The sequence below is a fragment of the Tachyglossus aculeatus genome, chromosome 21 (genome assembly GCF_015852505.1).
Source record: "Tachyglossus aculeatus isolate mTacAcu1 chromosome 21, mTacAcu1.pri, whole genome shotgun sequence".
Taxonomy (NCBI): Eukaryota; Metazoa; Chordata; class Mammalia; order Monotremata; family Tachyglossidae; genus Tachyglossus; species Tachyglossus aculeatus.
In genome coordinates, this window is record NC_052086.1 from 51884101 (window position 1) to 51907811 (window position 23711).

A 23711-nucleotide genomic window follows, 5' to 3' on the forward strand; every position below is an offset into this window, starting at 1 on the left:
TATCCCAGCGTTTAGAACAGTGCCTGAAGTACAGTAAGCGCTTAACAAATGCCACAAAAAAAAAAAAAAACATTAAAAAAAGGGTCCAGGCTTCACCCAAACTAATCCCCCAGTTCAGGAGCAGGTGGTCCTCTAAAGATGCAAATATTTGCCTTAGGTCAGGTATGCAGTGTGAGAAGCAGTGTTGCCTAAAGGAAAGAGAACAGAAGACTTGGTTCTAATCCTTGCCCTGCCTGTCTGCTGTGTGACCTTGGGCAAGTGACAACTTCTCTGTGCCTCATTTCCCTCATCTGCAAAATGGGGACTAAATGCCTGTTCTCCCTCCTACTTAGACTGTGAGCCTTATGTGGAACCTAATTATATTGTATTTAGCCCAGCGCTTAATAGAGTGCTTCACACCAAGTGCTGAAATACCACAGATATCTCTGTTATTATTACCATCATTATTGTTATTATTATCATTGCGGGCTCTTATGCCTAGGCCGGGGACTCAACTTTAAGGTGATGGAGGCTTCTTGGGTCCAATCATGAAGTTTTCAACCAGTCAATCATATTTATTGAGCGCTTCCTGAGTGCAGGGCACTGAATTAGGGTTTGGGAGAGTAGAATACAACCATATAAGTGATACATTCCCTGCCAATAACAATCTTACAGTATAGAGGGGGAAACAGACATAGCAATACAACAGACACATTCCCTGCCCACTATGAAGTCACAGACTAGAAGAGAAAACAGACATAAATAAAAATAAATGTTACAGAGCTGTACCTAGGTGTGGGGCTACGGGTGGGGTGAATACCAAATTCCCAGAGGGTGCAGATCCAAGTTTATTGGTTCTAGATCACTAGATCAACAGTGATGTATCATGGTTCATTCATTTATTCAATCGTATTTATTGAGTGCTTACTGTGTGAACAGCACTGTACTAAGCACTTGGGAGAGAACAACAATAAACAGAGACATTCCCTTCCCTGCCTGGCGAGGTGGAAAGAGCCTAAGTCTTGGAGTCAGAAGGTCATGGGTTCTAATCCAGACTCTTCCACTTGTCTGCTGAGGGGCCTTGGGCAAATCGCTTCACTGGGCCTCAGTTCCCTCATCTGTAAAATGGGGATTAAGACTGTGAGCCTCCTGCAGGACAGGGACCGTGTCCACCCCGATTTGCTTGTATCCATCCCAGCACTTAGGACAGTGCCTGGCACATAGTAAGCGCTTCACAGATACCATTATCATCACCATAACGAGCACTTGCTGCCCTCCTGGCGCGTTTCCTACCTGATGTGGGTTCTGTCAGTGTCCTTTTTTGACACCCTCCCATCAGACAGGTTTCACTCTGTTTCTTCTGAGCCACTTGTCCTGGCTAGGGTCCCTGGAGGCCTGTCAGCCCCATTGAGGAAAGGTGGCTGCCCAACAGTTGCTTGGCAGACCACGGGGGCAGGGGCAATTACAGAAGGTTTATCTTCAAGCTGCTTGTCATACTGCACTTCTTTCCTACTGAGTCCTGGTTAACAACAGGGAGCTGATTCACTTTCTCTAAGTGCCTTGTCTATCCAGGAAAATCCTCTGGAGGGCTGCTGGGAGGTCTTGGTGAAAAACCACGACATCACACACACACACACACACACTCTACACAAAACAACCCCTGTTAAGGACCAGTCAGGCAGTCAATAGCATTTATTGAGTGCTTACTGTGTGCACAGCACAGTCCCAAGCACTTGAGAAAGTACAATATAATAGACACATTCCCTGCCCACGACGAGCTTAGAGTCTAAAGGGGAAGAAAGGCATTAATATGAATAAAAGATATGTTCCTAAGTGTGGTGTAGTTGAGAGGGGAGATGAATAAAGACAGCAAGTCAGGGTGACACAGAAGGAAGGGGGAGAAGAGGAAAGGAGGGCTTAGTCAGGGAAGGCCTCTCGGAAGAGATGTGCCTTCAATAAATTGGGGAAAGTAAGTGAGCTGCTGTCATGGTACATTCTCGCACTGAAGTTACTATTCTAGGGAGAGAGTCTCTCTTTGGTGCTGGTGGGCAATTCCACCAACTTCACTACTCTGTGCCTATGTTTCCTCATCTGGAAAATGGGGATTAAGGCTGTGAGCCCTATTTGGCAGAGGGTCTATGTCCAACACAATTTGCTTGTATCCACCCCAGCACTTAGTATAGTGCCTGGCACATAGTAAATGCTTAACAAATACCATAATTATTCTTATTAATTACATTCTATCTACCCCAGCTCTTAGTACAGTGCCTGGCACATGGTAAGCATTTCATAAATAACACAATTATCACTATTGTTAGTAATAATAATAATTCCATCCTTAGACTCATAAGCATGGGCTTGTGATATCCAGGGAGGGCAGCAAGGTGACTTGTCTGCTATATGTACACTGGCTTTAAGATGGGGAGATGATATTCAAGATACTGACTTATGAAACAGTAGTAAGGATGTTTTGTTTTTTATAGTATTTGTAAAGCATTTATTATGCACCAGCACTGCTATAAGTGCCAGGGTAGGTACAAGCTAATCAGGACAGACACAGTCCTTGTCCCACATGGGGCTCACAGTCTTGGGAAAGAGACAACAGATATTGAATCCCCACTTTACAGTTGAGGGAACTGAGGCACAGAGAACTCAGGTGACTTGCCCATGCCTGAGGTCACACAGTGGACAAGAGCTGGAGCTAGGATTAGAACCCAGGTCCTCTGGCTCCCTGGCCTACGTTCTGTCCATTAGACCCCACCGTTTTCCAAATTTAGGATGTTTAATCGGAGATGGATGTCCAAGAGGTTCTTGGTAAGCCTCTCCAAAAGATGGCTGGCTCTACTCACGGAGGCCAACCAACACCCTGGAAAGGTGTCTGGATTTAGCAATGGGACAGAAGGAAGGGACTCTGTTACCCTCGATACAAAAGGGACCTTGTGGGACAGGTGGAGCTAAAAACGGCAACTGACCGCTGCTCTAAAAATTTAAATTGGGAGAGCCATTTTTAAAACAAAAACTGGGAAACAGCCAGTGAGTGCAGAAAAACAGGAGACCTGGATTTATCTAAATTCTGGAAAGACAGGAGGGAGAAAAGGAAAAAGGGGAAGAAAAGGGAAAGAGATCAAAGGAATGGTGACAGAGTCCAGAGGGAATCAAACGGGCAATTGATGAAAACAATGAGGAGAGGTTGGGCTGTCCATCAAATATGCAGACTGGAAGATGTGGGAATTGACAAATAAATCAAAGCCAAACTATACAAATACTTCTGTACTAATGCTAGAAGTCTAAAAATTTCAGGGGATGAACAGGAAATGTCAGTGGCTGGGAAGAATCTGGAAATACTTGGCCTCTAGAAGAATTGGAGGAAGAAAACCTGTGTTATTAGACAATAAGACCTATAGGAAAGCCCTGGGTATGTGCAACAAACTATAATATCACACACAATAATCTTAGTGGATCACATGAGTGCCACAGAATTCAACTGGAGAGAAATTCCAGACAAATAAAAAGGTCATAGTAGGAGTGTTCTATGAACCACCTAACGAGGAGGAGGAAAGGGATCAGCAAAGGTTAGAAGGGATTCACAAACCCTGTCATTTCAGGAAAGTAGAAAATTCCCCACACAGATTGGCTGAAAAACTCATCAGGAAATCACGTGGGAGGAGCAAGGGTTTTGGATAGGATCGATTACTTTTCTGTAACTGCAAGTCATGGAGTCAAGAGGAAAAAAAAAAGTACAGTGGAGTTCATCTTAACTGAGAGCTGCTACAGGATGTGCAGGTGAGAGAAACACTCTGTAATAGTAACCACAATGCCATGAAACACTCTTGCTGGGGGTGGTGGGGGAGGGAGTCAAAGGGTAGGCCAAAAAATAGCACCGGGTTATTTAATTTTAGAAAAGGAAACTACAAAAAAAAAGTCCGTAGTTGGGAAGCAGGGTAGCCCAAAAAACTTAGCTAAATGACCTACTAGAAGCCTGGGGGTGGGGGGCGTGGGGGGGAATAAATACCATCACAGAGGTTCAAGATAAATGTGTCTTACATTCTCTGTCTCTCCCTCCCCCTGCACCCCCAAAAAACACTTCAAAACAAAACTGGTGGGGTAAAAGAGGGCACCAGAGGGAAGAGATTATCCTTTCAAAAATGGAAAGGTCACCTGAGTACAGAAAAGTCCATAAATATGACGGGTCTGGTGGAAACAAAATCAAAAAGGTTGTTCAATTATTAACAACCTTTAACCTTTAACAACTATTAAAAGCCAGAAGCCAGCTAGGGAATTGGTGAGGATTACTAGAAAATCTTGGGGTAAAAAGTGCATTCTGGGATGAAGAAGAGTTATCCTCTGATGACTGGGGATGAGTTCTTTAGAATGTCCTTCCTGGAGAAAGCCGGTAGGCTCTCACACCCAAATTGTCTTTTGTAGCAGACAGATCCGGTGAGCTATATCAAGCTGTGGTTGTGGTAGATAAAATTGACAAACTAGCTGGAGACAAATTATAAGAGCCAGAAGGCATCTCCCCAAGCTTTCTGAAGGAATTCAGAAGGAAAGCTGAGGAATCCCTGGTGATGCTGTGTAACCCATCATTACAAAAAGCCATCTTAAGGCAAGAGGGACATATTGCCCTCTTCAAAGAGGGCTCCATCAGTGAATTATACACTAGCACCTCTCAGTTCTATTCCTGGTAAATCAATTATCAGTTTAGCATCAGCGAGCACTTAGAAAAACACAACTTGTTGGGGGAAGAGACTATGGTTTGTCTAAGAGCAAATCATGCCTCACTCATTTACTGGAGTTCTTTCAAAGAGTCAAGAAATATGGAAATGGAGAGGAACCAGTAGGCCTGATTTAGATTAGATGTTCAGAAGGCCTATGACAGGAGAGAACGTGGGATTTTTGTTCATTAAAGCCAGTGACACCAAGATGGAGAGGCACCCGTTGAAGTTTGGGGTGGGTTGGACTCAAAAGAAAAAGCAACACACAGAGAGGGAAGTAGGCATGAAGAATTAATTACCACAGGAAGCTGTGCAGCCGGAAAGTGTCAGTCAATCCACAAAGGGCTTGGTCAGATTCAGAGAAGGGTTGTCCAAAACAAACTGCTAATGGGAATGAGAAGCACTGTGGCCTAATGGAAAGAGCACGGGCCTGGGAGTTAGAGGACCTGAGTTCTAATCCTTGTTCCACCACTTGTCTTCTGTGGGACCTTGGGCAGTCACTTAGCTTCTCTGCACCTCAGTTACCTCAGTAAAATGGGGATTAAATCTTCCTCCTTCCAATTTAGACTGTGAGCTCTATGTGGGACAAGAACTGTGTCCAACATGATCATCTTGTACCTCTACCAATACTTAGAACAGTGCTGGACACCTAGTAAGTGCTTAACAAAATACCAAAAGGAAAAAAGTTAAGGATGCGGGAAGGAACAGCAAATGATGGACGTCGGTTGGTATATACCTAAACAATAGGATCAGCATCAAGGAGAGCAACCATTACGGGAGGGGAATTTGTCTGCTAATTCTCTTGTAGTGTACTCTTCCAAGCACTTAGTACAGAGCTCTGCATACAGTAAGTGCTCGATAAATATTCATTCATTCAATCGTATTTATTGAGCGCTTACTGTGTGCAGAGCACTGTACTAAGCGCTTGGGAAGTACAAGTTGGCAACATATAGAGACGGTCCCTACCCAACAGCGGGCTCGTTTGATTGATTATTCTGCTCCTCCAATCATCCTGTGTACCGTGGAGACGACAGTGGGTTGGATGCACCAGTAATGGCAGGGTTTAGCTTCTGAGGGAGTTGGTCATTCTCTTTTCCAGCCTGCTTCAAAAGTCTCCAAAGACAGATTTGCAACAGGAATACACCGTCTTTCATTCATTCAATCATACTTATTGAGTGCTTACTGTGTGCAGAGCACTGTACTAAGCGCTTGGCAAGTACAAGTTGGCAACACATAGAGACGGTCCCTACCCAACAACGGGCTCACAGTCTAGAAGGGGGAGACAGACAACAAAACAAAACATGTGGACAGGTCTCAAGTCATCTCCCCGTCTAGACTGTAAGCTCTTTGTGGGCAGGGAACAAATCTATCAATGCTGTTATAGTGCACCCTACTAAGCGTTTGCCCTCTCAGGATGCCACCTGGAGAGTTTCCAGTATTCTACTACTCTCGGCTATGAGAGGGAGACTCAAACTGAGGCCTACCCATTCCATTCCTGACTTGGGCAGTGGCTAGCGAGTGGCAGGCAATCTGCTACAAGTTAAAACCCACCTGTGCTGGGCAGCAGTGGCAGAGTAGAGAGTCGAGGCCAGAGACTCAAGTTTACTGCGCAGAAGAAGGCAGTAATCCCTATTTACTTCCGTATTTTTACCAAGAAAACTCTATGGATACACTACCAGAACATTTGCAGATGGAGGTGGGACGTTCTAGGAGAGATGTGTCCAAGGAATCGTTATGGGTCGGAGATGATTCAACAGCATAAGACAAGGCCAAACATTTAGTACAGTGCTCATCCACTAAACCGTAAGCCTGTTGTGGGCAGGGAATGGGTTATATTGTTCCCTCCCAAGTGCTTAGTACAGTCTTCTGCACACAATAAGCATTCGATAAATACTACTGATTGACTGCTCTGCACACAATATGATTGATTGGTAATAATAAAAATAATTGTTCCTAGTGGCAAGAGCACGGGCTTGGGAGTCAGAAGGGTGTGGGTTCTAATCCCAGCTCCGCCACTTGCCTGCTGTGTGTCCTTGGGCAAGTCACTTCACTTCTCTGTGCTTCAGTTACCTCATCTGTAAAATGGGGATTAAGAGTGTGAGCCTCATGTGGGACGGGAACTGTGTCCAACCTGATTACCTTGTATCTAAGCCAGTGCTTAGAACATTGCTTGGCACATAGTAAGCACTTAAATACCATAATGATTATTATTATTTGTTAGGTGCTTACTATGTGCCGGGCACTGTACTAAGTGCCGGGGTGGATACTCTGTCAATGCCTGCAGAGAGCATTCACAGAGGCGTGGATGTACAGTTGGAACCCAGGGTCCCTCAGCCTGGTTCTTATTTTAAATAATTTCCGAACAAAAGGGCTCCATTTTAACCCTCAACACTCAGAGAGGCAACTAGCAGCTTCCAATTGGCCAGTGGCAGGCTCTAAATGCAGGCTATGCCTGCTGGTTTCTTTTCTGACCAAAATATTTTAATCTCATTTCTGCCCGGTGCCTTCTGAGGGAAGGAACCAGAAACCAAACCAATTTCCTTTTTCTCTGAAAGGGTATTAGATGGAGGAAGTGGGGCCTAGAGCTAAAGTCAAGCTGGTGCCCAGTCTTCTGTTCTGTTCACAGCTGTCTCGGGTTCAGACACTTCCTTGGTTTCTCCATTTCTCCATTAAAGGATGTTGGCCGCTGCTTATTATCACTGAAATGGCTGACTGAGCACTTTCGATGTACATATGTACATGTGCTTGGAGATGTACTCAGAGAAAATTTAACGAGAGAGTTCCCATCCACAATAATAATAATAATGGCATTTATTAAGTGCTTACTATGTGCAAAGCACTGTTCTAAGCGCTAGGGAGGTTACAAGGCAATCAGGTTGTCCCACGTGGGGCTCGCAGTCTTAATCCCCATTTTACAGATGAGGTAACTGAGGCTTAGAGAAGTTAAGTGACTTGCCCAAAGTCACACGACAATTGGCAGAACCGGGATTTGAACCCATGACCTCTGACTCCAAAGCCTGTGCTCTTTCCACTGAGCCACGCTGCTTCTCTAAGGAGCTCACAATCTAACCGAGGGAAGACAAAGAGAGAAGCAGCTTAACAAAGCCAGAAGATGGGCCGAATGTCAACAATTAAACAAGTACTACTGGAAAAGAGCCTTTAAAACTCATCAGTGAATTTGGGCCCGTCCTCTCTTATCCCACAGGTTGCTTATTCTCCATGAGTATGTGGAGAATTTCAGGATGTTTAAATGTTTCAGAGAAAAAAAAAAAAAGGATGTGTGAAGGATTTCAGTCAACACTTGATCACTCATGTGATTACAGGACAAGGGTGCCACAGTGAACATCTTACAGATAATCTAAAAGCATCCTCTGGTCACTAACTCCCATTTCCTCCCCAGCTTGATCTATTTGCCAGAGCTGCTAACAGTTCTAATAATTAAGCACTTACTAAGTGCCAAGCACTGTTCTAAGCACTGGGGCAGATACAGCATTACCAGGTTGGACACAGTCCCTGTTCCGTATGGGACTCACAGTCCAGAGAGGAGGAAGCAGGATTCAATCCCTATTTTACAGTGGAGGAAACTGAGGCACAGAGAAGTTAAGTGACTTGCCTAAGGTCACACAGCAGATAAGTGGCAAAGCCTGGATTAAGACCCAGGTCCTCTGACTCCCAGCTCCACGCTCTATTCATTAGGCCATGCTGTTTCTCAAGACTGTGAGCCCATCGTTGGGTAGGGACTGTCTCTATTTGTTGCCGAATTGTACTTTTCAAGCACTTAGTACAGTGCTCTGCACAAAGTAAGGGCTCAATAAATACAATTGAATGAATGAATGAATAAGTAGCAAAAGTGACAGATCTGAAATTCCCCCTCTCTTCTGGATCCTTTCCCTTCTCCTGTAGCTTTAAGCTCCTTCAATCAAGCAGTCATATTTATTAAGCATTTATTAGGTGCAGAGCCCTGTACTGAGTGCTTGGGAAAGTACAATATAACAGAGTTGGTAGACGCATTCCCTGCCCACGGCGAGCTTACAGTCTAGAGGGAGCTTACATCTACCACTTTTGCTGTATTGCACTTTCCCAAGCACTTAGTACAGCGCTCTGCATTCAATAAGCGTTTAGTAAGTACTACTAATTGGCTGAAAGAGCCATGAGCAACCGGGGATGTCCTTGTTGTCCAAGTGACACGTTTGCAGCAGGTGGAAAAATCCTATGGCGAAGAAGTGAAAGAGAGAAACAGACAACTGAAAACAAACTCCAGAAGAACACACTCGATTGTACAGTACAGGGAGAGCTGACAGTACTGAAGGACTCCAAAAACACCTCATTCCCTCCCTAAACAATAAGCTTGTAGTGAGCAGAGAACAAGTCTACCAACTCTTTTATATTATACTCTCCCAAGCGCTTAGAGCAGTGTCCCGCACATGGTAAGCACTCAATAAATACAACTGACTGTTAGTTCACTGCTCCGCACTCAGCTGGCACCCAATAAATGCTGTCGATGGTCACTCTATCCTTTTCTTGGTAACAAAACCAACCAGCGTTGCTTTCCATTTATTTAGGCAATAGCATTTCTGTTTCACTGTGGTTACAAAATTCATTCTGTAACCACGGTGGAGGGGAAAAAAAAAGTACACCTTCAGTCAGACCAAGAACGAATTAAAACATCAAAAATAGTTCATCTGGCTGAAAGATAATATCAACAACAAATAATAGAATAGACGATCGGTCTCAATGACTGAGTTACTTGATGTATAGTTTATAACTGGGAACCTTCACTGCTAGGGAAATAGATGCCTCCAGGTAGGTAGATGTGTTATCTGCTTTGCAAGGTAAAAGAATGTCATGTCTTTTAAACGGGTTGCACTTCCAGGTAGACAGTAGGGAGAGGCAAGAAAAGAGCAGGAATGACAGGCATTCATTTAACTGTGAAGTGAATGGTTCTCGGATTAAGGGACAGGGAATTGTTTTTATGCCAAACGATACGAATCCACACATCTAACATGAGGCGGGTCAAAGGAGACGCATCCCCCAAATAATGTTAGTTGCTCGTTAGTTGCCTGTGAACTCTCAAGCAAAGACTATTCCTCTGTCGGTGAGTTAAGACTTTGAGAGAGACAGCGTGGCCGAGGGGAAAGAGTTCAGGGCTAGCAGTTGGGAAATCGATCTCTCGATCAATGAAATTTATTGAGGTCGTGAAGAATTTGGGAGCGACAGAGTACCGAGAGATGAAGTTGGGACTGGGTGTTGCCCATCAATGGTATTTCATTCATTCAGTCGTATTTATTGAGCGCTTACTGTGTGCAGAGCACTGCGCTTGGGATGTACAAGTTGGCAACATATAGAGACGGTCCCTACCCAACAGTGGACTCACAATCTAGAACGGGGAGGCAAACAAAACAAAACATATTAACAAAATAAAATAAATAGAATATGTACAAGTAAAATAGAGTAATAAATATGTACAAACATATATACAGGTGCTGTGGGGAGGGAAAGGAGGTAAGGCAGGGGGATGGGGAGAGGGAGAAGGGGGAGAGGAAGAAGGGGGCTCAGTCTGGGAAGGCCTCCTGGAGGAGGTGAGCTCTCAGTAGGGCTTTGAAGGGAGGAAAAGAGCTAGCTTGGCGGATGTGCGGAGGGAGGGCATTCCGGGCCAGGGGGAGGATGTGGTCCGGGGGTCGACGGTGGGAAAGGCGAGAACGAGGCACGGTGAGGAGGTTAGCGGCAGAGGAGCGGAGGGTGCGGGCTGGGCTGGAGAGGAAAGAAGGGAGGTGAGGTAGGAGGGGGCGAGGTGATGGACAGCCTTGAAGCTGAGAGTGAGGAGTTTTTGCCTGATGCGTAGGTTGATTGGCAGCCACTGGAGATTTTTGAGCATCTATTGGGTGCAGAGCATGGTATTAAGTGCTTGGGAAAGTACACTCCAACAGAGTTGGTAGATGCGAGTAGCTTACAGTCTACAGGGGGAGATGGACAATAAAATATAGATTAGGGATGGGGAAATAGGGTAAAAGAATATTTATATAAGTGCCGTGGGGCTGGGTTTAGTGAAGTGGATAGAGCACGGGCCTGGGAGTTAGAAGATCATGACTTGTCTGCTGTGTGACCTTGGGCAAGTCACTTCACTTCTCTGTGCCTCAGTGACCTCATCTGTAAAATGGGGATTGAGATTGTGAGCCCCACGGGGGACAGGGACTGCGTTAAACCCAATTTATTTCTATCCACCCCAGCACTTAGTACAGTGCCTGGCATTTGTCAAGTAAGCGCTTAACAAATACCCTAATTATCATTATTATTATTTAGGGGCACACAGCCAAGTGCGTGGTCAATGCAAAGGAGTGGTCAGGCAGGGGAAATAAAGGGTTTAGTCTGGGAAGGCTTCTAGGAGGAAATGCGATCTTAGGAGGGGTTGGAAGGTGGGGAGAGCGGTAACTGTCAGCTATGAAGGCGTGGGGAAAGAGTCTGTGTTTCACTTCCCGTTTCTACCACCGGCCTGTTTGTGAACTCACATATGTCCCTTCAGCCTCCCTGTTCTTAGTTTCTCCATCCAAAAAATGGGGAAAGTACCTGGGGATGTGGAGGAGGTAAAATGAGACAAAATGAGGTCATGGGTTCTAATCCCAGCTCCACCACTTGTCGGCTGTGTGACTTTGGGCAAGTCACTTAACATCTCTGTGCCTCAGTTTCCTCATCTGTAACATGGGGATTAAGACTGTGAGCCCCACCTGATTATCTTGTACCTTATCTTTTTCCTTTTTCCTCCTTTTTCCTCTCCTCCTCCTCCCCATCCCCCCTGCCCTACCTCCTTCCCCTCCCCACATCACCTGTATATGTTTGTACAGATTTATTACTCTATTTATTTTACTTGTACAGATTTAATATTCAATTTATTTTGTTAATGATGTGCATCTAGCTTTATTTCTATTTACTGTGATGACTTGACACCTGTCCACATGTTTTGTTTTGTTGTCTGTCTCCCCCTTCTAGACTGTGAGCCCGTTGTTGGGTAGGGAACCGTCTCTATATGTTTCCAACTTGTACATCCCAAGCGCTAAGTACAGTGCTCTGCACACAGTAAGCGCTCAATAAATACGATTGAATGAATGAATCTTGTATTCCCCCCTCTCTACCCACAGCGCTTAGAACAGTGCTTGGCACATAGTAAGCGCTTAACAAATATCATCATTATTAATATTATTAAATGATAAATACACTTTGAAAGAAAAAATCTCTAGAAGGAGTCAAGCTATATTTATGTGATCATGTCTGAGTTGTTCATTTTGTAACTCTCCCAGGGTAATAAATATATAAATAATAAATATCATTATCAATCAGTATGAAAAAAAGATGAGGCATCAATAATGGATGAGACAGATTGTGAACCCTCAATCGCAACTCAAGTCCAAGTCTACAGAAAGCATCGCCCCAACCAGCCTGTACAGTCTCATCTTCAGGAATGCCAAAAGGATGTAACCTTTGAGTTTCCTTGATTTCTATTCCCTCTCCTAGCTCCCTCCTCCTCCACCCAAATGGGATAACCAGGTAAATAGCCTTATACTCTTCGATTTCCCCTATCTATAATTTATTTCAATGTCCATCTCCTCCTGTAGACTGAAAGCTCCTTGTGGACGGGGATGTTTGCCAACTCTTTCGGTCTGTATTTTCCCAAGCACCTAGTACAGTGCCCTACACACAGCAAGCACTTACTATCATTGGTTGATCAGCAGTTCTCCAAATCTACAGCCGCCCTAAATTGTGAATCCCGCGTGCATCAACTTTGGCCCTTGGCATCAGTGCCATAGTAAGTGCTCAACAAATGCCATAACTAAATCAAACCATTTCCCCATATAGTGAACTAATTGCTATTGATGAAAACACAAACTGCCCCCAAAAAAATCAAATGTGATGCATCCAGAAATCTATCTAGGCTAGAAAAGTTTATAAAATACAAATGGAATGGAAGGTGACTACTGACATTCAGCTCAAATTCCTGACATTCCCACTTAATGCAATGATTAATACCACAAAACAGCTGGGTTTAAAAGAGGGTGAATATCCTGCTGAGCAATCTTGGGAAAACCACTTAACTACAGGACTCTGTAAAATGGGGAATCAATACCTATTCTCTCCCCTACTTGGACTGGGACCCCACTACTTGTTAAGTGCTTCCTATGTGTCAAGCCCTGTTCTAAGCGCTGGGGTAGGTACAAGTTAATTAGATTGGACACAGTCCCTGTCCCACATGGGGCTCACAGTCTTCATCCCCATGTTACAGTTTAGATAACTGAGGCACCGAGAAGTGAAGTGACTTGCCCAAGGTCACAGAGCAGACAAGTGGTGGAGCTGGGATTAGAACCCAGGTCCTTCTGACCCCCAGGTAAGTACTTTATCCATTAAGCCACGCTGCTTCTCGTGGCTAAACTGACAGGGTCTTGTATCTATCCCATCATCAATCGTATTTATTGAGCGCTTACTGTGTGCAGAGCACTGTACTAAGCACGTGGGAAGTGCAAGTTGGCAACATCTAGAGACAGTCCCTACCCAATAGTGGGCTCACAGTCTAAAAGAGTGGGCTCACAGTCTAGTCCAGGACTTAGTACAGGGCTTGGCACTAAGTTAAGTGCCTAACAAATACCACTGCTACTATTATGAAGACCTAGGTGAAAGAGAATATCGTAAAGATGCTGATTTCAGATGAAAAACTATTTATAGAAGGAAACACATTATGTGCATGATAACGTTAGATTTCTCTAGGGGGTGAAGGAGACATATCCCTATTGTCAAACGTGCAAAAATAATGAAGGCATAGTCAACTAAAAATAGATCTGTCTGCTGTGCAGCATAGATAGAAAATCCAAATGAATGAAGCCTTTTTAAATATCAAGTATTTATTCAAAGCTTGAAAAGGGGGTTTCTCTGTTTCCTCCTTCCAGAGCGGTCAAGAGAATTGAATTTCCCTCCCTGGAACTGTTGTACTAGAGTTCAAAGTCTGCCTTAGCCATTGTTGGTTCAATCTCTCATCCTATCCCGACTGGATTACTGCATCAGCCTCCTCTCTGATCTCTCAACCTCCTGTCTCTCCCGACTTCAGTCTATACTTCACGCCGCTGCCCGGATCATCTTTGCGCAGAAACGCTCTGGGCATGTTACTCCCCTCCTCAAAAAACTCCAGTGGCTCCCAGTCAACCTAAGCATCAAGCAACAACTCCTCACTCTCGGCTTCAAGGCTGTCCATCATCTCGCCCCCTCCTACCTCACCTCCCTTCTCTCCTTCTCCAGCCCAGCCCGCACCCTCCGCTCCTGTGTCGCTAACCTCCTCACTGTACCTCGTTCTCGCCTGTCCCGCCTTCGACCCCCGGCCCACGTCCTCCCCCAGGCCTGGAATGCCCTCCCTCCACACATCCGCCAAGCTAGCTCTCTTCCTCCTTTCAAAGCCCTACTGAGAGCTCACCTCCTCCAGGAGGCCTTCCCACACTGAGCCCCCTTTTTCCTCTCCTCCTCCCCATCCCCCTGCCCTACCTCCTTCCCCTCCCCACAGCTCCTGTATATACATTTGTACAGATTTAGTACTCTATTTTATGTGTACATATTTACTATTCTATTTATTTTGTTAATGATGTGCATCTAGGTTTAATTCTATTTGTTCTGACGACTTGACACCTGTCCACATTTTGTTTTGTTGTCTGTCTCCCCCTTCTAGACTGTGAGCCCGTTGTTGGGTATGGACGGTCTCTATATGTTGCCAACTTGTACTTCCCAAGTGCTTAGTACAGTGCTCTGTATGCAGTAAGCACTCAATAAATACGATCAAATGAATGAATGATGTCTTCTGTCCCTATGTGCTAGCTACAGTCTACTGCAGAAGGGTGATGTTCTTTCTTAACTTTAAGACAGGAGTATTCCCACTCAGCGTCAGCCATTGTAAATTTGCAGACCAAGGTCTTTTCATTTTTAGAATGTTCTCAGGGTGGGACTTGGTCTTCCAAGTTCACCAATGCCTTAAAATAAAAGGCCAGGCAGGTGTCCTGGACCATTTCCCCAAAAAATAAGACTGGTATTGTTGGGGTGTTTTTGCTTTTTTATTAATGGTATTTTTTAAGCACTTACGATGTGCCAGGGATAGATACAAGCCAATCAGATTGGAAACTAGACTGTAAGTTTGTTGGGGACAGGGAATGTGTCCGTTATATTGTACTCTCCCAAGCACTTAGTATGCTGCTCTGCACACTATAAGCACTCAATAAATATTGATGGACACAGTCCACGTCCCACATGGAGTTCACAGTCTCAATCCCCATTTTACAGGTGAGGTAAATGAGGCATAGAGAAGTTAAGTGACTTGCCCAGGGTCCCACAGCAGACACGTGGCAGAGCCGGGCTTAGAACCCAGGTCCTCTGACTCCCAGAGCCGTGCTCTATCTACTAAAAAAAAAAATGATGGAATTTGTTAAGCGCTTACTATGTGCAAAGCACTGTTCTAAGCAGCCATGGTGCTTCCCTATTGTTGTTCCTGAACTCAATTTACAATGGAAACACTTAATGAAAGGTTAGCGGTAGCACAAATATAATGCTAAAATGATTTAATTGTCCTCTTCAAGCTAGCTGGGACATTTCCCCTCTTGAACCTAGGGTGTAAGAGGCAAAATGGGAATCCCTGAAGAATTAGATGAGAAGAATTCAATGGTACATAAAAATTATTTGCAATAATAAACTTCAGAAAGAAAAATCTATTATATCTTTCATCCCAGGATTGAGTCTTCCTTTTTTGCTCACTGTAGTAGCAGCAATTCCCCTCGCTCCCCCCGGCCTCTGGCACTAAATGTACTTAGAGAAACAAATCCAATTCCAACCATATTCAACTGTTGACATCAAAACACTTTCCATCGACTCTCAGAATGTGGGCTTGGCTTTGCTCCCTCCGCATCCTCAGAAATGTTCTGAATTTCAGTTTTCAAGAGCAATTAACAAGCCACAGCCACTAAACAAAGAGGAAGTGAGCCTTATTATCTGATACCCTAATCAACAGTCGATGAAGTTCCCTTGCAACCAAACTGAACGACCCTTTCAAGAGAGTCACGGTTTTAACCTCCTAAGCACTCCATCCTTTGCAAGAATTATCTGTATTGGAATAGACTGCCTTGCACTCATCTGAGACTGTTAGGCAGCGGGTAGCATTAGAAAGCCAGGAAGTGGACTTGAATTTGCACTTAGCGATCCAAATAGCTGAGCCCAAACCCCCACCACCCCAAAATGAAAGCATTTGAGTCAACGATACCCCGGTGGCCATGTTTTTTCAATCCATTCTTACATCTTTTTAAAGCTTCCACATCACTTCTTCCTCAACACAAGAGGAATGAGGAAAGGATTGATAAACAGGAACTTTCAGTCACCACCACTTTCCTAGAGTGCATTCTCATGCTTTCCCCCAAAGATGCTCCCTTGCCATCCCAATTCTAATTCCAAGATTTTTTTTTCCACGGTATTTGTTAAGCACTTACCATGTGTCAGGCATTGAACTAAGCATTGAGATGGGTAAAAGATCTATCTGTCCCTCATAGAACTCAAAGTCTTAAGCCCCATTTTACAGATGAGGTAACTGAGGCACAAAGAGGTGGAGTGATTTGCCCAAGGAAATACAGCACGACAAGCAGTGAAGCTGGAATTAGAGCCCAGATCCTCTGACTCCAAGGTCTGTGCTTTATCCACTAGGACATGCTGCTTCCCAGTCATGCTCTATACAGTACCCAGTATCTCACTGATGTTTGGGATGTGTATTTTCCTTGTTCATAACGTATGCCTAAAGTAAATGTCTGGGAGTGAGCCTGCGGTACCAGCTAGGCTGAAAAAGGTCACATTTTTAATATTTGTTTGGAAAGGTATTAGGTACACCTAGCACCTGATTGTCATTCTTTCATTTATCTCCCCCACACACTTCTAAATCCTTCATTGGAAGTCCTAATTCATCCAAATAACTTCCACCTCAGATATGGTGGGGCTTGAAACTACTTCTGCAGATATACTGATTTAGCCTTTTAAGAGTACTTACTAAGCACTTACTGTGTGCAAAGCACTGCGGCTTCTTTGACGGGGCTCACGCCTTTTCCGTTAGATAAAGGACTCCACAAAACAGGTCAATGAAGGGCCTAGTTTTCCCGTTTCTTGAAAACACAGAGAATTAGGGGACATGTCCACTTTGTGAGGGGTGAGCGATCCCCACTGCTGTCATCCACAAGATTAATAATGAGGATGGGGATAATTAAAGCAGCTTTGACCTGCTTATTTTTACACACACACACACACACACACACACACACACACACACCACCACCACCACCACCACCACCACCGCTCTGCATTGGCCCTGATAAAATAGAGGTGGAATGTAAAGGAAAACTATGAAGTTTGGGCTCCCACTTCTCATATAAGCAGATTAAAGGAATACTAGTAAAAAGGCAGAATGGCCTAATGGAAAGAACATCAGACTTACATTTAGGCGTTGCTCTGCCTCTGGCCTGCTATGTGACCCAAGCCAAGTCACTTTACCTCTCTGAGCCTCAACTTCCTCATCTGTCAAGTGGGAAGAAACAACTGCGAGGCAGGCACTATATCTGATTTGATTACACTGTTTGCACTCCAGTGTTTAGACACTTGAAAAACATTTAATACCACAATTATAATTATAGTGTGGGGGGGGAGTCCATAAATTAATATTACATCTGCTCAGCTGTGTACCTATACAGATTTATAGAACGAAAAGTGGAAGAACTGATTGATTTCCACTTCAAAAAAGAATAACGAATTTTAGAAAATCCTGCTTTTCACCGACCTAGGATTTCCAAGGGCCCCAAATAGAATGTCGCTGTTTTTGAAGCAGAAAAGCACTGCCTAGGCAATCCCAGCCCTGCAGCTTCCAAGGTGACTTCAGATATCCAACACCTGTTGCTTTCAGATTTTTTCACTGTCATCATTTGCATTCAGTATTAGTAAGAAAACAGGTGGATTAGAAGACCAGCCGTGTAAAAACTAAACCTCTCAAAAACTAAATGAAAGATGATTCTAAAGCAGGGCTGCAAAAGGAAAGTATTGGTCCTTAAAATAGCCCACAACCACTAGGAGGGTAGAGGAAAAATAGCTGCAAAATCTGGAATATCAGCCAAAGCTCCGACCCACTGCTTAAATAGTTTTGCTTTCATAAATTGATGTTGAATCCCCTCACCTGATGTTAGAATTACAGAGGAAGGAGAATTCAGTTAGCCATAGGAGGTCTGGTAAAACAGCTCTCCTCCGACTCCCCAGCTAGTGGCATTTAAGAGATTTCCCCCATAATATTGTTAAGGCAAGCCACCCCAATCATTCAAAATTGCCTCCCTCAAGTGCTTTGGAACACTGGAATCAGATGTTTGAGAAGGTTCAAGAAAAGATAAAGGAATCAACCCTAAAAACTTAACCACACCACCCCTTAAAAAATCAAATCACTGAATCAGTGGTATTTGAGTGCTTGCTATGTACAGAGCACTGTCCTAAGTGTTTGGAGAGTACAGGACAACAGAATTTGCAGACATGTTCCCTGCCCATAATGAATGCAAAAGGGAAACTATAATCCTGCATTTTCCTACAGATAAGGTCCCCCTCTACATTTTTCCTTACATCAAAATAATCATAAATCCCAATTGTCAGGTGCTTATCACCAATCTCCACTAATTTCTTTGAAAATAAAGATGAAAAATAAAAGCCCCCTCAAACAAGTGATTAGCCCCAAAGAGCAAATCAGACCCTCCTTGGGGATGATGGAAAGCAAGTGTTGCCCAAGATGATTAATCTAATTACATAAGCATGCATTTTACCAGATTTTAAGAATTCAATAACATCACTTGGGTTCTGAAATGAGCTAAATAACTCCCCTGCAAGAAGGCTGCAATCTGATTTCCCATTTTAAATAGAACAAGAGGGTCCACGGCCCTATCGGGGTTCTCCAAGATGGATTTTATCAAGGCTGCCTGAGGAGATTCCTCCAGGCTCCGGAGAAGGAGGAGAAGAAGTCCGAGGATCCTTGAACACGGATTCCCAGCCCTCCAGAGATGGGATAGGCTCAACAAGGCCCCGCAACTTAAAGGGGGAAGCAGATCCCATACAGTTAGAAAGAGAGGAGCTACAGCCCAAGATTAAAACCAACAGGATACTTGAAAGAACAAGAGAAGCAGTGTTGCCTAATGAATAGAGCACAGTCCTGGGAGCCAGAAGGACCTAGATTTAATCCCGGCTCTGCCACTTGCCTGCTGTGTAACCTTGGGCAAGACGCTTCACTTCTCTGTGTCTGTTATCTCACCTGTAAAATGCAGACTGACACACACACACACACACACGTACTGTGTCCAACCTGATCAGCTTGTATCTACCCCACAGCTTAGTACAGTACCTGACACATAGCAAGTGCTTAACAAATACCATTTTTAAAAAAAAAATTGGAACCCAGAGCAAGGAACTCTTTCAGAGACCTGTCTGACACTGGATTTCTTGAGCAATTGCTGGGAGAAAGGGGGAGGAAGTGCCTCCTAGGCTAGCCCAGGCATCCATGACCTTTGAATCCTTCAAAGCCCAGGAATGATAAGTGTGGTGTCTGGTAAGCCCACTGTTGGGTAGGGACTGTCTCTATATGTTGCCAACTTGCACTTCCCAAGCGCTTAGTACAGTGCTCTGCATACAGTAAGTGCTCAATAAATACGATTGATTGATTGATTGATTGGTAAGTGCTTGGCACATATTAAGCGCTGAGCAAATACCATCATTATTACAAGCAAATCGGGTTGGCCACAGTCCCTGACCCATGGGGGCTCACAGTCTTAAGTATTCCATCATTATTACAAGCAAATCGGGTTGGACGCAGTCCCTGTCCCACGGGGGCTCACAGTCTTAAGGAATAAGTATTGTGGGCAGGGAATGTGCTTGATGTCATACTGTCCTCTCCCAAGCTCTTAATGCAGTGTTCTGTACACCGTAAGGGCTCAATAAATACGATGGATAATAAGTATTACGACTCTAAACGGAAGCCTCGTTTTGATAGCCTTGAATTGGGAGAAGGGGTGCTGAGTGTCGAGGGGGAAACCACACTCCGTCTCGTGTTTGAGAGACCACAGTGTGACAGGAAGTGCAGCGTTTAGTGCTGCATCATCTCCCCCGCCCCCCTGTTCCCTCCCTGTCCCCAGTCCCCCAACAATGGGGTGACCGGAGGTGCGGGCTGGGACCCAAACTAAACAATTTCCTGGCTTGCCTGACTGTGAGGGTGAAAGCAGGCCTCATCATCATCAATCGTATTTATTGAGCGCTTACTATGTGCTATGTGTCTCGCCCCGAGCCCCCACCGAGCCCCTGATGGGGGGGTGCCCACTGCTTTTAAACGGGCACCAGTTGGTGGTTACTGGACACCAGATGGTGGTCACCGGCCACCTGCCCAATGCAGAGAGCCCAACTTTCCAACCATCCCATCCCACTGCTGAAATCCCTCTCCCGGCTGGACTTTGGGATTGCCCGGACACACACACACACACACACACACACCCTCTGCAGAGCCATTTGAAGGCCCTGGCAGGTAACACACCCACCTTGACACTGGAATCCCTGTTTGCCGAATCCCCTGCAAAGGAAGAGAGGAGTCGCGTTAAGTTGGCACACAAACACACAGACACACACACACACACAAACACAGCTCCCGGGGTCCCTCACTTGGATGCCCAGCTCCTTCTGGGGTCTTCGTGGGAGGGCAGGGGATGGGGAGAATCCCTGAGGACAGGAGAGAAGTTGGCATGGGGCTGGGGCGATGGTGTGGCCGGGCGGGGTGATGCCAGCCTGCCTAATCAATGCCAACCGAGGGGGTTTGGGCCTGCTACCCCAGCAGGGAGGAGTGGGGTGTCCTGCGAAAGATGCGCCCGTTAGCCCGGGAAGAAAAGTGGGGTGCCTGAGGAGGATGCACCCGTTAGCTCGGGAAAAGTGGGGTGTCCTGAGGAAGATGTGCCCGTTAGCTCGGAAAAAGTGGGGTGTCCTGAGGAAGGTGTGCCCGTTAGCTCGGAAAAAGTGGGGTGTCCTGAGGAAGGTGTGCCCATTAGCTCGGAAAAAGTGGGGTGTCCTGAGGAAGATGTGCCCATTAGCTCGGAAAAAGTGGGGTGTCCTGAGGAAGATGTGCCCGTTAGCTCGGGAAAAGTGGGGTGTCCTGAGGAAGATGTGCCCGTTAGCTCGGGAAAAGTGGGGTGTCCTGAGGAAGATGTGCCCGTTAGCTCGGGAAAAGTGGGGTGTCCTGAGGAAGATGTGCCCGTTAGCTCGGGAAAAGTGGGGTGTCCTGAGGAAGACGTGCCCGTTAGCTCGGGAAAAGTGGGTTGTCCTGAGGTAGACGTGCCCGTTAGCTCGGGAAGAAGAGTGGGATGCCCTGAGGTGGATGTGCCCGTTAGCCCGCGAAGAAAAGTGGGGTGTCCTGCGGGGGATGCGCCCGTTAGCTCGGGAAAAATGAGGTGCACTGCAGGGGATGCGCCCATTAGCCCGGGAAGAAAAGTGGGATGCCCTGAGGTAGATGTGCCCTTTAGCTCCGGGAGAAAATAACAATAATGATAATATTGGTATTTGTTAAGCGCTTACTATGTGCCGAGCACCGTTCTAGGCGCTGAAAAGTGGGGTACCCTGAGGTAGACGTGCCCGTTAGCTCGGGAAGAAGAGTGGGATGCCCTGAGGTGGATGTGCCCGTTAGCCCGCGAAGAAAAGTGGGGTGTCCTGCAGGGGATACGCCCGTTAGGTAGGGAAGAAAAGTGGGGTGCCCTGCGGGGGATGTGCCCGTTAGGTCGGGAAGAAGAGTGGGGTGCCCTAAGGAGGATGTGCCCCCTTAGCCCGGGAAAAAAAGTGGAGCGCCCTGAGGATGTGCCCGTTAGGTGGGACAAAGCGGGGTGCCCTGCGGGGGAATGTGCCCGTCAGGTGGGGAAGAAAAGTGGGGTGCCCTGCGGGGGATGCGCCCGTTAGCCCGGGAGGAAAAGTGGGGTGCCCTGCGGGGGATGCGCCCGTTAGCCCGGGAGGAAAAGTGGAGTGCCCTGAGGATGTGCCCGTTAGGTGGGACAAAGTGGGGTGTCCTGCGGGGGATGGGCCCGTCAGCCCGGGAAGAAAAGTGGGGTGCCCTGCGGGGGATGCGCCCGTCATCCCGGGAAGAAAAGTGGAGTGCCCTGGGGATGTGCCCGTTAGGTGGGACAAAGTGGGGTGCCCTGCGGGGGATGGGCCCGTCAGGTCGGGAAGAAAAGTGGGGTGCCCTGCGGGGGATGCGCCCGTCATCCCGGGAAGAAAAGTGGAGTGCCCTGGGGATGTGCCCGTTAGGTGGGACAAAGTGGGGTGTCCTGCGGGGGATGGGCCCGTCAGGTCGGGAAGAAAAGTGGGGTGCCCTAAGGAGGATATGCCCGTCATCCCGGGAAGAAAAGTGGGGTGCCCTGAGGATGTGCCCGTTAGGTGGGACAAAGTGGGGTGTCCTGCGGGGGATGGGCCCGTCAGCCCGGGCAGAAAAGTGGGGTGCCCTAAGGAGAATATGCCCGTCATCCCGGGAAGAAAAGTGGGGTGCCCTGCGGGGGATGCGCCCGTTAGCCCGGGAAGAAAAGTGTAGTGCCCTGAGGATGTGCCCGTTAGGTGGAAAAAAGTGGGGTGCCCTGCGGGGGATGGGCCCGTCAGGTCATCATCATCATCATCATCAATCGTATTTATTGAGCGCTTACTATATGCAGAGCACTGTACTAAGCGCTTGGGAAGGACAAGTCGGCAACATCTAGAGACGGTCCCTACCCAACAGTGGGCAAAAAAGTGGGGTGCCCTGCGGGGGATGTGCCCGTCAGGTCGGGCAGAGGAGGAGCGGGGTGCCCGCCCCAAGGAGGAAGGAGAGAGGGAGGAGAGGGGAGGGGAGGAGAGGAGGGAACGGGGGCCAGGTGCGGGGCGTCGCGGGGCAGGGCCTCACCAGATGAAGTCGGTGCAGTGGCTGCAGAAGGTGGGCTGCTTGAAGAAGCGGGCGGTGAACTTGTGGTTCTTCACCTCGTGCACGTTCTTCTGCCGGAGGGCGCCTTTGCGGGCGAACCGCACCGTGTTCTCCTCGCCCTCGCCCGACGGCGCCGGCGGCGGCATCGGTGGCGGCAGCGCCGGGGGCCCCGCGGCCGGCTCAGCAGCCATCTTGGGCGCGGGCACGGCCGCCGGGCACGGGCACCGGGCACCGGGCGCCGGGCACCGGGCGCCCCTCGGGGGGCTCCGGGGGGCTCGGGCCGGACGGGGCCCGGAGGGACCGAGAAGCCTCCCTCTTCCGTCGGTGCTGCGCGGCGCTGCGCTGAGCGGTGCGGTCCGGCCGCGGCGCCCAGCACAGCCCCGTGGAGCTCAGCCCAGCCCAGCCCAGCGGAGCGGAGCGGAGCGGAGCTCCGACCTGTCACTGGCGCCGCCGGCGGCCTCCAGCTAAGCTCAGCACGGCTGGCACGGCTGCGGGGAGGGGCGGGGGCCTAGGAAAGACACGCCCCCTAATTTGCATGGGCCCGCCCCGTCCTCGTCGGCCCCCTGTGTCCTCGCCTTCGCCCGCCCCGCCCACCTCGTTTGCATGACCAGCCAGCGCTCTGTGCCGTCGCCTTCGCGAGCCCCGCCCCCTCATTTGCTTAGGACCGCCCCTTGAGTCCTCTCTCGTAGCTCCGCCCTCTCATTTGCATGGGACCGCCCCCACCGCCGGCCCTCTGCGCCCTCGCCTTCGCAGGCCCCGCCCACCTCATTTGTATGGAACCCTCCCCGCCGGCCCTCTGCGCCCTCGTCTTCACAAGCCCCGCCCACCTCATTTGCATGGACCCTCCCCCTCCCTGCCGACCCTCTGCCCCCTCACTTGCGTAGGGCCGCCCCCTGGGTCCTCTCCTGCAGCCCCCGCCCCCTCCCCTCCGGCCCCTTGCGCCCTCACCTTTGCAGACCCCCCCACCTCATTTACATGGACCCTCCCCCTCCTCGCCGACCCTCTGCGCCCTCGCCTTCGCAAGCCCCGCCCGC

At 47.5% G+C, this 23711-nt stretch overlaps 1 protein-coding gene across 2 annotated transcripts in view; it reads right to left on the minus strand.

Annotated features, from left to right (window-relative positions):
* Window positions 1–22868, minus strand: part of PRKCB (protein kinase C beta) — a 494385-nt gene extending 471517 nt beyond the window's left edge. Inside the window, exons 1-2 of one of the 2 annotated variants that reach the window (XM_038762327.1) lie at window positions 22660–22834; window positions 20291–20322 (exon numbers count right to left, since the gene is read on the minus strand). In XM_038762327.1, coding sequence (XP_038618255.1) covers window positions 20291–20322; window positions 22660–22823 — 196 coding nt within the window. In that variant the 5' untranslated portion in view covers window positions 22824–22834. Of the gene's footprint in view, window positions 1–20290; window positions 20323–22659 lie in introns of both variants that reach the window. The other variant, XM_038762326.1, reaches the window with a different exon arrangement.
* Between the last annotated feature and the right edge of the window lie 843 nt (window positions 22869–23711).